General features: G+C 37.8%; 2 protein-coding genes across 4 annotated transcripts in view; both read right to left on the bottom strand.

Moving 5' to 3' along the window:
• Positions 1 to 10152, bottom strand: part of si:ch211-266k8.4 (TBC1 domain family member 10B) — a 77073-nt gene extending 66921 nt beyond the window's left edge. For all 3 annotated transcript variants that reach the window (XM_067436078.1, XM_067436077.1, XM_067436079.1), the window contains exons 1-10: positions 9927 to 10152; positions 9679 to 9766; positions 9216 to 9323; positions 8900 to 9068; positions 7653 to 7778; positions 7237 to 7360; positions 6837 to 6906; positions 4216 to 4330; positions 3910 to 4027; positions 1008 to 1120 (exon numbers count right to left, since the gene is read on the bottom strand). In XM_067436078.1, coding sequence (XP_067292179.1) covers positions 1008 to 1120; positions 3910 to 4027; positions 4216 to 4330; positions 6837 to 6906; positions 7237 to 7360; positions 7653 to 7778; positions 8900 to 9068; positions 9216 to 9323; positions 9679 to 9766; positions 9927 to 10075 — 1180 coding nt within the window. In that variant the 5' untranslated portion in view covers positions 10076 to 10152. The remainder of the gene's footprint in view (positions 1 to 1007; positions 1121 to 3909; positions 4028 to 4215; positions 4331 to 6836; positions 6907 to 7236; positions 7361 to 7652; positions 7779 to 8899; positions 9069 to 9215; positions 9324 to 9678; positions 9767 to 9926) is intronic.
• A 1595-nt stretch (positions 10153 to 11747) lies between these two features.
• Positions 11748 to 12974, bottom strand: LOC137065288 (suppressor APC domain-containing protein 1-like). The gene is made up of 3 exons (XM_067436886.1): positions 12845 to 12974; positions 12031 to 12307; positions 11748 to 11901 (listed from the first exon to the last, which is right to left on the bottom strand). Exons 1-3 carry the CDS (start codon positions 12920 to 12922, stop codon positions 11846 to 11848), a joined length of 411 nt encoding a protein of 136 aa, XP_067292987.1. The 5' UTR covers positions 12923 to 12974; the 3' UTR covers positions 11748 to 11845.
• Between the last annotated feature and the right edge of the window lie 54 nt (positions 12975 to 13028).

The following is a 13028-nucleotide window of genomic DNA, read 5'->3' as shown; positions in this document are numbered from 1 at the left end:
CAATCCAGTAGAGCACCTTTGGGATGTGGTGGAACGGGAGATTTGCATCATGGATGTGCAGTCGACAAATCCGCAGCAACTGCACAATGCTCTCATGTCAATAAAAGCCAAAATCTCCTGTCAAATATGTTTGAGCACTTTGCAATCTATGCCACAAAGAATTTAGGCAGTTCTGAAGGCAAAAGTACTAGCAAGGTGTACCTAGTAAAATAGCCGATGAGTATACGTAAACGTTATTAATTAAGAATGACAAAAGTGAAAAGGTATAAACAAAAAAGTTTGTAAAAGTAAAAAATGCATAACTGAAAAACAAATCAATGAAATATTACATATTTTTCTATTGTTAAATACATTTGAACTGAACTTTTGATTTTGAATTGAGATTTATAGACCTTTTTATTTAGATACTTTTATAAACCATTAGTGCACAAAAACACAGAAACCCACATTAGTACACAAGGTCTGTTCACTTTGGCCTGTTGTACTGAAGTTAAAGATAGCATCCAGCCTGAGCACACTTAAGAGTGTGCTTTGTACATTCAGGCATGGCATCCTCCCCTGGGTCTAACATGAGATGCAGCTGACATTTTGTTCTCAAAAAGCCAGCACTTACAGACTCGTCTAGTCAAAAGCATCCCTGTCATTGGTTCCCTAACAGACGCTGATGACCGAAGAGATTGAATCAACAGTCTGTCCGTATCTAGTGTCCCTGTCAGCCTATTACACTTGACCCTTAGTCCTGAACTCAGTGTCTTGCTTACAGCACAGTAGGCTACTGAAGCTCATGGGACAACATACTGTACTAAAGCTGGGCTCATATGTACACTAAACAAACAAGCAGGACAAAGAGGAAGGTCTTATGTAAGGCTGCTGGAATGTCTGCACAGGTTTGGATGGGCTGTGCTTGAAGAACAAGCATATTCATTGTTGAAATCGACTGAATGTTGTAAGCTGTCCTTGCATGCTCGGATGTTTTAAAGTGGGATTGTGGGTATGTGTTTGTTTACCTTCATCCTGTCCACCACTGGTCTCTTCCAACACCAGGCTGTTCATGCAGTTGATTTCCCATTCCTGAACGTCAGTGTTCCAGAGCGCTGGGATCAGGACATGATGCTGGGAGCTGAACACATATACACACACAAAATAAAGTATTACTTTGTGAAACTTAACATACATTTTTTATTTTTTACAAATTTTGGGGGAAATTTGTAATATTAACCAATGGCCCAACAGGGTTCCAGGTAACCATCGGAAGTAGTTTTAGGAGGGTGCTAGGGCATCAGTGAAAAAATAAATAAAATAAATAATACACTTTTTCTTGTTTTTGTTTTTTCATGGTTCCCTGGAAAAATGGCTTTCGGGGGGTAAAATGCGTTATTTTGGCAAGGTTGCCTGCTCAAATTCACATTCCTGGGTCTATATATCACATAATTGAGGTTGCTTTAACCTGTGGACATGGAAAACAACCCGTGGGAAAATCGAATGCGTTGCTCCGTTGCTCGAATTGGTTGTAGGTCTATCCAATTGAGGTCTCTCCTGGTTCGGTTGAAACTTGTTTTTATACAGTGACAATATGAAAGCCAATAAAATGGTAATGGCCAATGGTAAAATAATACATAGATTTATATTTAAACATATACCTATGAAAATAATCACAAATATTTTTACTGTTACTATACCTGTATACTGTAGTTTGGGTGAACTAACCCTTTAAACGGCGAAGATAAACGGAGGTCTTAGGGGTATGGAACGACATTAGGGGGAGTCATTAATGACATCGATTTCATTTTGGGGTGAACAAACCCTTTAATGTCACAGCAAGTTACATAAAGCCTTGTGAGGGAAAAAGCCGTACACATGTTCTGTCAAGAGTTTTCAGCAGGCAACACGTAAAAGGGAATGAATTGGAAGAGGGGGTGAGTATCTTAAAAGAAGAACACAAGGACATCCCCGTCCCCCTCATGAAGGACTAACATCGTCATCAGAGACTGTGAACAGACACCCTTGTCACTGTGGATACCAAAGAGCCAGCTAATCACTGCAGTGATGTCAACCGAGTCTCCCCAATTTAATGATTACATAACCACAACTCAACATGAGCGAAGTTAGTCCTCCAGGCTGGTAAAAAAAAGTTTTTCACAGCTCAGTTTGATAGTTTTAAAGAGGTTTTTGTAACTTAAAGACTGGTTTAAACCACTTAAGCCTTTTTTTCTGAAGGGATTTTAAGAATTTTAAGGCTTTTCTTCTCTTTTCAACTCTTTCTTCTTTCTGTTTCTCTCTTTGGCCTCCTAAGCAAGGCGACCGCTTCGTTCTCAGACGGCTCAGTTCTCTGCCTAGCAAAACTCTGATACTCTGAATCAGAGGGGAGCATTTAGGCTTGACCTTGTCGGCACTGACGTCCTGCCAGGCGAGCAACGTGAACCTGTTCCCTGATGTGTAGGAGCTTTGTGCTGACTGCCATCTGCATGTCAATGCCAAATATCCCCTTTGAAACTGGCAAATGGCTTCGTTTGCCCTTATAATCCTGTAAAGTGGCTGGCAAAGCGCAATGGGCTCTGCATGGGCATGAACGTCTCTACCAAGCCACAACAAATATCATTTTTAAATGTTAATTGAAGATCCATTCGCAAAGGCGAGTTTAAATATGCACACATGACAATAAAAGAATTACGAATAACATGACAAAGGATTCTTCAGATTGGCATGACTCTGTTGCCATGACAACACGCACTATTGAGTAAAAGGCGGCCTTAGAAACAATTTAACAACGTAACAATATGGCCTGGCTTTATGTGTTTGAGATCCGCTATGTTAATCAAAGTAGTTCTCATGGCCATGTCACTATGGTGACTGTGACATCATCAAATAAACACATCCGCTATGAAACAACTCCTACCAATATCTGATGAAGCTTGCATCGACATGAACACAGAAACCTAATTGGTCAGATGGCATTTCTCAATAAACAAGAGCTATTTTCTATAAATGTAATTCTTAGAACTTGGACAACCTGCTTCACTTAATATTAGTAATTGATCATATGGGGAAAAGAAATAGCAGTCTCATAATTTACTTACATCCTAGATGTACCGTAATTTCTTAAATAAAAGCCTGTAGTCAATTAAACTCCAGGCCTCTGATAGTAGCCGGGGGCATGGTTAGCACAAAAAAATAAAGGCTGGTCTCAAAATAAGGCCGGGGGAAAATTAGTGTGGTTATTCTTCTAAATGCCTTTCATTTACTTCAGCGATTAGCATATGGCTTTGTATCAGTAGAAACCCTGGAGTATATTCAAATGATTGTGCTTATTCTTTCAGACGAATACAATCAGAGTTATATTTAAAATATGTCCTGGCTCTTCCAAGCTTATGCTTTACTTTATAACTTGTTAAATATGGATATTTTTCTTACACAAACCCATCAATTCGCTTGTGAAGGCCTTTATTAACTACCCAGAGCTGTGTGGATTACTTGGATGGATGCACTTTTTTGGGCTTCAAATTTTGCACTGCCATTCACTGCCATTATAAAGCTTGGAAGAGACAGGACTTTTTTGAATAAAACTCAGATTGTATTCGTCTGAACGAAGAATGTCATATACACCTCGGATGGCTTGAGGGCGAGTAAATCATGGGGTAATTTTCATCTTTGGGTGAACTGGATTAGGAGTAGGCCAACATTTAAGTAGCTTTTATAAATATTAAAAAACATTACTGGTGTGCATATGGCAATGACATACTTAAAACAGCTCAAACACACATTTTAGTCTGGGATTAGGCTTAAGCCTTGTCTGTGAAACCGGGCATTAATGTATTATTTTTAATTAATTTGAAACAAAAAGGTATATATTTTAATATCAATCATTTATCAGTCATAACATCGGCCACACTGAAATATCGTTGCACTCACAAGTCCACAGGCACTCGCAGCAGAACGGGCAGCACTGTGGCCTCCTCAGTCATGTTCATGATACGAGACTCCAGTAGCAGGATGATGGTGAGGCCGGTGCGAAATACAGCCTGCAGTCCTGCAAAGAGTATGAGAAAATTGATCAGATCATATTCAGGAAGCCCGTTTGAAAACAGTAATTTGCTATTAGGTTAAGTGGCGCTAGTGGTGCAGAAATCACACACTTTGAATTTGAAAAGCAAACATACCAGCTTGACACTTAACATGTTGTTATTCTAGGACAAACAAGAAAAAGGGGTGTAATACCGTGCAGCATGATAAGATCCCAGATGGCCAACACCGAGTCCCAGCACGGCAGAGAGGTGAAGAGAGTGAGAAACCACTGCATGATGAAATGCAGAGAAGACACCCCAAGAGTCTCCTAAAAGCAGAGAGAACAACACACTCCTATTAATATCTGACATTTACGGCACACCCATAAGAACAGGTCATGTTTCACACCAAGCAATCTTTTTCATGAAGTAAAACAAGCCGCACAAGAAAGTCAGTCATTAAAGTCAAAATTTAGCTTTTAAGGTCTGCTAGAATAGGCTTTCATGCTTGAATGTTTAAAAAAGTCATTCACATATTTTACTTTGTTGCAGTACCGATCCGAGCCTGACTGTAAAGGCCCATTGACACCAAGAACGATAACAATAAGGATAACTATAACTATATTAGTGTCCACCACACCAGTGGACAATATCGTTCTGTTCTTTCTAAGCTCACACTGCAGTTTTGTTGTCTGCCGCTTTAATTGTTCAAGCTCTTTAATTCAGGATTCTAACTGGCTTTCGTACATCAGTTGAAAAAAAGCGTTCTGATAATGATTCCAACGATATTGTTGACCAGTGTGTTGTGATTGGTCAACCACTTTGAGAATGTTATAGAAATGTTATGCTCCTTACCATAACCGCAAGATTCAACACACTACTAACACAACTCAACCAGACCTTAACCCCCTAATTATTGGCCAGCTCCTGCGTCAGCATCTTACATGTGTCGTGGTGCTCACATGAACAGTGTCGACCAATAATGTTTCACCAATATAATAATGCCGTCCAATAACGTTCTAAAGCATTCTGGCGTAGAACCTGGTAGCGCTGCACTGTGTTTACTACATGAAAAGCGTAGGAGAATGACGTGGAAGGGAAGAGGTTCGTAACATTAAGGTTGAACCACTGCAGTCACATGGATTATTTTCACAACGTCGTCACTACCTTTGTGGGCCTTGAAAGTTGCAATGACGTTGTTTCCTATGGCAGGTTCAGAAACCTCTCGGATTTCATCAAAAATATCTTAATTTGTGTTCTGAAAATGAATGGTCTTACAAGTTTGGAACAAGGGTGAGGAATTGATGACAATATTTTTGGGTGAACTAACCCTTTGAGTTTTAGGTATGTCACTGCATTCTGCCATGTTTGTAAGTTTACATCTTTTGTCCTGTGCTGCAGTCTAATAGCTCAGCTTTTTAGACAGCTGTGCTGAGTCAACAGACAGAGAGAAGGAAATCCCTTAAGAGTTCTCCGAGCAGCACAAATGCTCTGAGGGGGCGGACAACCACTACCATAAAAAAAAACACACAGAAGAGCTCATTTAAAAGCCCTCAGGAAAAGGTCTATAAGACACAGTGACAAATCTGTGAGGGGCGTTAAATATGAGAGGCTTCTCAAGAGAAAGGCTGTGATCAACATAAACTCTAGAGGACTGAGAGACAGTGTGCCTGTTTCTATATTCACTCATTTTCCAGATGAAAGTTGAGGCCAGGGTTGAAGACCTCATCTTTAAGTTCTTAGTCTCAGAGGAAGTGCAAAGGTAGAAATACAATAGAAATATTTATAAATAGAATATATAAATACACACACACACACACACACACACACACACACACACATATATACATATATATAAATAAATCGGTTTATATCGGTTTAAAAATCCCCGATTAGGCATAACATTATGATAGTAATGTGGTAACTGGCACCAAGATGTTAGCAGTAGATCCTTTAAGTCCTGTAAGTTGCGAGGTGGGGCCTTCCATGGATCGGACTTGTTTGTTCAGCACATCTTACAGATACTCGATTGGATTGAGATCTGGGGAATTTGGAGGCCAAGTCAACACCACAAACTCTTTGATGTGCTCCTCAAACTATTCATGAACCATTTTTGCTTTGTGGCAGGACGCATTATCCTGCTGAAAAAGGCCACAGGCACCAGGGATTACCATTTACATGAAAAGGTTAACATGGTCTGCAACAATGCTTATGTAGGTGATACGTGTCAAAGTAGCATCCACATGGATGGCAGGACCCAAGGTTTCCCAGCAGAATACTTCCCAAAGCATTACACTGCCTCCGCCGGCTTGCTCATGTGCCAAATGTTGGCGCTTTCAGCAGTGGACAGGGGTCAGCATGGGCTCCCTGACTGGTTTACACTATACGCAATAAACTTCGATACACTCTGTATTCTGACACCTTGCTATCAGAACCAGTGTTAACTTCTTGACCAATTTGAGCTACAGTAACTCGTCTGTTTCTAACCACATGGGCCAGCCTTCACTCCCCACGTGCATCAATAAGCCTTGGCCGCTTGGCCGCACATGACCCTGTCGCCGGTTCACCACTGTTCACCAACTGCAGTTTTGGAGATGCTCTGACCCAGTCGTCTAGCCATTACAATTTGGCACTTTTCAAACTCACTCAAATCCTTACGCTTGCACATTTTTCCTGCTTCTAGCACATCAACTTGGAGGACAAAATGTTCACTTGCTGCCTAATATATCCCAACCACTAACAGGTGCTGTGATCAAGAGATAATCAGTGTTATTCACTTCACCTGTCAGTGGTCATAATGATATGCCTGACTAAAATTCAGACCACAATTCTCACCAAGTGCTGGAACAGCAGAGGTTTCCTGTGTTTCAGGAGCTGGTGAAAAACCAAAGCTTGATGTTGAATCCTGAAAATAAAATAAGCAAAAAGTTAAACTAGGTTTATTTGAAAGAAACAAATAATTACTAATGATACACTAATATATTAATAAGGATGATTAATAAACCAGTTGTTGACCTATTTGTAACTAATGGCATTGGCCAAAAAACATATCAACTTGGCCAATGCATGAATTCCAAAATCTTCCAACAGCTTTGTCAATAGACGATTTTAGAGAAAAAAAGAAAGAGTTACTTTTATTTTACAATGAGTTAGTTAAAAATCCATTTAAAAAAGGAGCAATAGGACCCATTTTATGTACATGTTTAATGTTTAGACAGTAAAGATAAGGTCTCACTTCTTCAGAGAGGAATCAAAGAGCTCCGAGAGATACTTGGGCTTCTCTAACAGAGCAACCAGAGCCCAGAAAGCCTCTTCTTCAGACAGGATCATTAGGAGCACAGCAGCTATATAGGACATCCCTGAGCAAAACAAACAAACCTTAAGGCATCACACGGTCCCATTATGTTCTGAATGTCAAGGGCAAAGTAGCTAAATTAGCTCCACAGAAAAAAAAAACAAAAAAAAACATGCTAACCAAATTATGAGCATGACATGCAATATCAACAAGATGGCACTTGACTGCCCTCTTGAGACAGAATATTAGTATATGCTGTACACAAATACGTTTGACAGGACCAATAAAAGCACGAGCACAAAGTTCAATAAGATTTGCCAGGGGCCTCATTTGTGGAAGTACAGGCAGTTCATTACCTTGCACGTATCCAATCTGGGGATTATATCGGGCAAATGCAGTAAGAACTCTGAAAAGTTTGGCCTGTCCCTCAATAGCCTCCGGACGATCCCCCATCAGAGTGCGATGGGTCGGAAATGACCTACCTATGTAGATAAATATGCAACAGAACTGCCACAACCTTTCAAAGCTCTACATACAATGTAAAAGTTACAAAAAGTCAAATGTTAAGGTTGTTCATAACATAGGGTGGTGAGTATAGAAGTATTTCAGCCTCAAAAGGTAGAGCATGGTGCCAAATACAAGTACATGGGTTTGATTCCCAGTAAACAATCAAACTTTGAATGTAAACCCTCGTGTCATTTGGGTAAAAGGGCCTGCAAAATGCATTATTAGAAGTGCAAATATAAATGGGAAGTGTGTTTAGGCAGCGCCCCCATGTGGTTTTCTGAATATTGCCCAAGTTCAAACAAAAACAGTGCAATCAGCGACAAATTACAGCTGAAATTCACAGGGCATTTCCAATTATTTTATCTGAACATAAGTAAAATAAGAAGTATCTTAAGCTCACCAAGACTGCATTTATTTAATAAAAAATATGTTATATATTATTACAATTTAAAACAACTGATTTTTATTTGAACATATTTTTAAATCAAATTTATTCCCAAATATATTCTTCCCAGGATTCTTTAAAGTTCAAAATAACAGCATTTATTTCAAACAAAAATCTTTTGTAAAAACTTAAATGTCTTTACCGTCACATTTTATCAATTTAATGCATCCTTGGTCAAGAAAAGTATATTTAAATGATTACATTTTAATAATTAAATCATTTAAAAAATACATATATTTTTAAATCATACATATCCCAAACTTTTGTGTGGTAGTGTATCACCTTTCCACAAATATATTAATCAGCAAAAACGGATTTCAACATCAATAATAGTAAGCAATGTATCAGCTTTTTAGAATGATTTCTGAAGGATCATGTGACTCTGAAGACAGGAATAACTTACATTTTAAAATATATTGACATAAAAAAAACAGCTATTTCAAATTGCAATAATATTGCTGTTTTTATTGTATTTTTAATCAAACAAATGCAGCCTAAGCAACATTCAAAAAATATTAAAATATTATAAAATTGCACAGAGCACTTTTTGTATTATTTATGATACAAATACTCAACTATAGTACTCAACATAGTTCACATAGTGTACATAATAGAAAAAGATCATGCAGTTTCAGTGGACATCCAACTCACGTAGGTCGAGAGCGATCTGTTTGAAGAGTGTGAGGTCAGCCCTGGGTAGATCTGACTGTCCACTGCTGATCTCATTCTCTGTGTCCACTAGAGAGTCTATAGTAGAGATGATGCTGTACTCACTGACTCCTAGATCAACTAGGGGTCTACGGATTTCAGTCTGACATGCCTGAAGTGAACCAATTGGAATGGGTTAAAACAAGGCAAATGTCTTGGATCCAAGGCTATATATAAAAAAAAAAATGTGCTCATATTTCAATAATAATGTTTTGTTTTAATAATAATAATATAAACAAATAATTCGATGGGGCTGCACCTCATAATCAAAAGAGCTGGCAGCTCTGAGACTGTCGATATTTAGGAGGCATTTCCAAACTCGTCCACGTATTGCCGGAGGAATACCAATACGAATAAACCTCTCGATCTGATTTTGGGAAAAGGGACATGAATTATTAAACAAATTATAACATTGCGTAAAGGTTTAATGTGCAAAATTCAGTTTTTTAAATTTTTAATTGCTGAGCTGGAATTGGGTTTGGAATAAGAGTACGGTATAACAAGAAAAATGTAAATTGTTAAACACCAGGTCAATCATTTAGAATAAATATGCATATTCATTCTGCATTTATTTTAAAGTAGATGTAAGTTATTTCTCTAAAGATGTTAACAGATTATATACATTTTAGTGAATGGAAATTTAAGCCCATTCTCAATTTTGAATGGTGCACAACCTTGTGTAAACGTCAACATATTTCAGTTTTATACAGGAAAATGCACACCTGACTTCTGCAGATGAAACTGGATCCATTCCAGTAACTGAGCAATTCACACAGCTCCTTCACTTTAACTGGATTGGGCTGGGGATAACTGAGGACACAGTTAATTAAGCTCCTAATGTTTTAACGTTATTTTATTCACGTCAACTGAATTTTATATTTCGAGTTATGAAATAAATCCATGCCTTAAACAATAAACACACATTCCAGGAAGCGTTACCAATACTGGTATATATTTAGTAAACATCTACCTGTAGTCATGATATCGGTGTTGGAGTTTCTTGACTCTTTTCTTACTGAGAGCAAAGCCAAATTCATCAAACCCCACAGAGCTACTACGCCGGGATGTGCTGCTCTTCCCGCTGCTCGAGCTGCTCACTCTCCTCAACATGATTCTCATACAATCAGTTTGATTTCATTCTGCACGCGAGTCCTCTCATCTACGGCTGCACACTGTAACCGACGCTTGAACTCAGCGCCAAACAGAACATAATGAGGCTACTCTTCAAAATAAAAGTCTTGACTTTTGCTATCCCAAATCATATATTTTTTCTTTATAATCTTTCAGATAAACTGCATTAAATTCGATACATTGAAACAACCACATTATTTAAATAACACGATTGATCAAAATCGAGTCAATCCGAAATACTTCACTGTCAGAAAAAAGGTAACCTTACATTTCTGTCACTGGGGCGGTACAAAACTGAAAAGGTACTAATATGTACCTTTAAGCATAGACTCTAAAAAAATATACACTTTAAGTTACCACTCTTAAAAGTACTAATATGTACAATTTAGTTTAGTAAGGTACAAAGATGTACCTTTTCCATTTTGTACCGCCCCAGTGACAGCACTGTACCTTTTTTCTGAGTGTTGAATTGAGGCAGATTGGTGCCATCTGGTGGAAAGTGATACCATGGTGCAGGTTTTTTTCAAACTTAATCATGCCAAGGGCCCCGAAATATGTAGAACTTTTTATAAGCGACACCCTTCCTAAAATCCAGTTTAATATTGGTATTCATGTATTTTAAAAAACTAAACATTTATTCTGTTAGATAATAGAACAGAAAGTGTGACATACAACATAGTTTTCAAACTTAAATTGGCTATACTTAATGTTTAATGTATAAAACTACAGAAGAACGTTTTCAAAAATAAAAAGTATTTGTATAAACAACTTACACAATAAATGTATGTAAGCAGCCTACGTCCTGCGTTAAGAATACTGCCTTACAAACCCAGTGCGCAAGATAAAGGGGACTATGGGAGGAAAAACTCACTAGAAAGATACAAAGCAAACATATACAATTCTGGAAAGTATGTATATGGCAAGAAAAGAGAAATATTTAGAAATTAAACAGTTTGATTGTTTGGTAGACTTTATCCATTGTGCTGTCTTTTTAATCTCTGAAATTTTCCCTGCCATGTTGTTGCCACTGTACGGCATATGGTGGTTGTGTATTCCCTAGTTACTGAGAACGTGTTTAGGCTTTATATTCAGATATATTTAGACATTATCAAAGACTACTCCAGAAGTCAAACTTTGTTTTTTCGTTTGTTTGAAATGTTGGCATAGTGCTTTTTCATTATTAGTCAAAGCATTGTTTCTCATATAATTAAGATTCATTGAATGTTACAAAATTGAAATGAAATGCTTTATCGGTTTAATCCATCTGGGATTGATCTATTTTAACCTCTTAGTTGAGGCTCAATGTTACCATACTGTTGCACCAGTTTACTGTGTATGTCAGTTTTGTAATGGTTTAGATTTCAACATCATTGCTTTGTGCTTTTTTTGCATAGTGGCTGATTTGTGGATTGTACACCCCCAGAAATGATATGTATTGTTTTTTTGTTTTTTTTACATATTTCCCAATAATTTCATATAGTGAAGAGAACATCCTTTTTTTCCTTGACATTTAGTCTTTTACAATCATTTCAATTTTTCTGTGTTCCGGCCAGTGCCACAAGTTTCATAATCATTCCCATGAAGTTACCATAACCAAGCGCAGTGTGCTGTGCTTGAGCTGTATACTGCACATTTTGTAAATGTCAAATATAGGTAAGCTTCCATCATTGCACATAAAATGATTTCATGCCACTCAAAGTAGAATATATTCTGCAAACACAAAATACAGAACAGGACATGAAAATACATGACAGTTGATCAGAAACAAGCACTTTCTTCTGAGCAGACAGGAGAGGGCTGGTGTCCTTCAGTACCTGATAAAAAGGAAAACTGCTTTCAATACATTGACTTCAATAGTCGTGCCACTAAAAAGTGACAAATGAAGATGGAACTAAAGTACTTTTACAGTGATTTGACATGCATTACTGTTAAAGGAACATAACCTTCTATCGCATGCCAGCCTTGAACAGGATCAGTGGGATTCCTGGAGCCACACAATAGATTCCTCAAGGTCCTGTTCACTCTGTGGATCTGAGCCAACAGGGTGGGGGTGTCTGGGAACTCCTGAAGAACTTTTCTCATATCTTTTTTGATGGAATTTTCTTGCACATCCATTTTGTCTTCCAGGTTTGAGCATAACCTCTCTCGAACCTGCTCTAAAGCCTGTAATCCCATCCACAGAAGGTCCTTTTCCCTCTCTAAGTGTTTCAGTTTTTTCACCTACAAAAACAATTTGCTCATTCAATCTTTTTGAAAATGCTATATTTTTTGCATGATTGTCTGTGTATCATGATTAGAGTGTGTTTACATATAGCTGGTTAAAAAAAATGCACAATTGCTTTGTGCAAACATAAAAATAGACCACAATGTGCCATGTAGCTGTAAACTTTGGAGCTGGACGGGAATGTCATGATGAACTGTGATAGCTGACGTCCGTGCTTGATAATAGACTATTACTTTAAAAGAAATACTGATGTAACTTTCATTCTACAGTTTAAAAATAACAGATAATTAATATACTAAAATATATATTGTTAAAACTGAAATAAAAGCAGTGCGTACATTACCAGTCAGAAGTATAGACATACAGTACTTGACTGATTACGGTTGCCACATTTTCTAAACAGTGTGAATGCTTAGTTTATCCTGTAATATGATCATTTTATGATCACATTTTGTTTACTAAAAAGTATTCCTAGAAAAACCCCAGACAGCATTACAAATTATAAGCAAATATAGAAGAGAAAGCAAACTAACCCAGAGGAAGAAATGCAATGCATCCAGACTGATAGGACTGTTCCTGAGAGGGACAATGACCACTGTGTATGACGCCATTGGAGTTGCTAAAGAAAGCAAAGCTTTACATTTGAGGAAACGAAGAGTGAACCAGAGTAAGAGAGAATAGAATAAGAGAGGCTGAGGATTTGCTCAAACCCCACCC

Source organism: Pseudorasbora parva, chromosome 25, assembly GCF_024679245.1.
Source record: "Pseudorasbora parva isolate DD20220531a chromosome 25, ASM2467924v1, whole genome shotgun sequence".
Lineage (NCBI taxonomy): Eukaryota > Metazoa > Chordata > Actinopteri > Cypriniformes > Gobionidae > Pseudorasbora > Pseudorasbora parva.
Note: the sequence above shows the minus strand (reverse complement) of the source record. Positions and strands in the feature narration are given on the sequence as shown.

Excerpts from the sequence above, each read along its gene's own strand:
- LOC137065288 (XM_067436886.1), bottom strand. The coding sequence starts at position 12,922 with ATGGCGTCATACACAGTGGTCATTGTCCCTCTCAGGAACAGTCCTATC. Across the intron at positions 12,308-12,844 it reads CATTGCATTTCTTCCTCTGG|GTGAAAAAACTGAAACACTT; the intron begins GTTAGTTTGCTT and ends TTGTTTTTGTAG. Across the intron at positions 11,902-12,030 it reads AGGCTGGCATGCGATAGAAG|GTACTGAAGGACACCAGCCC; the intron begins GTTATGTTCCTT and ends CCTTTTTATCAG.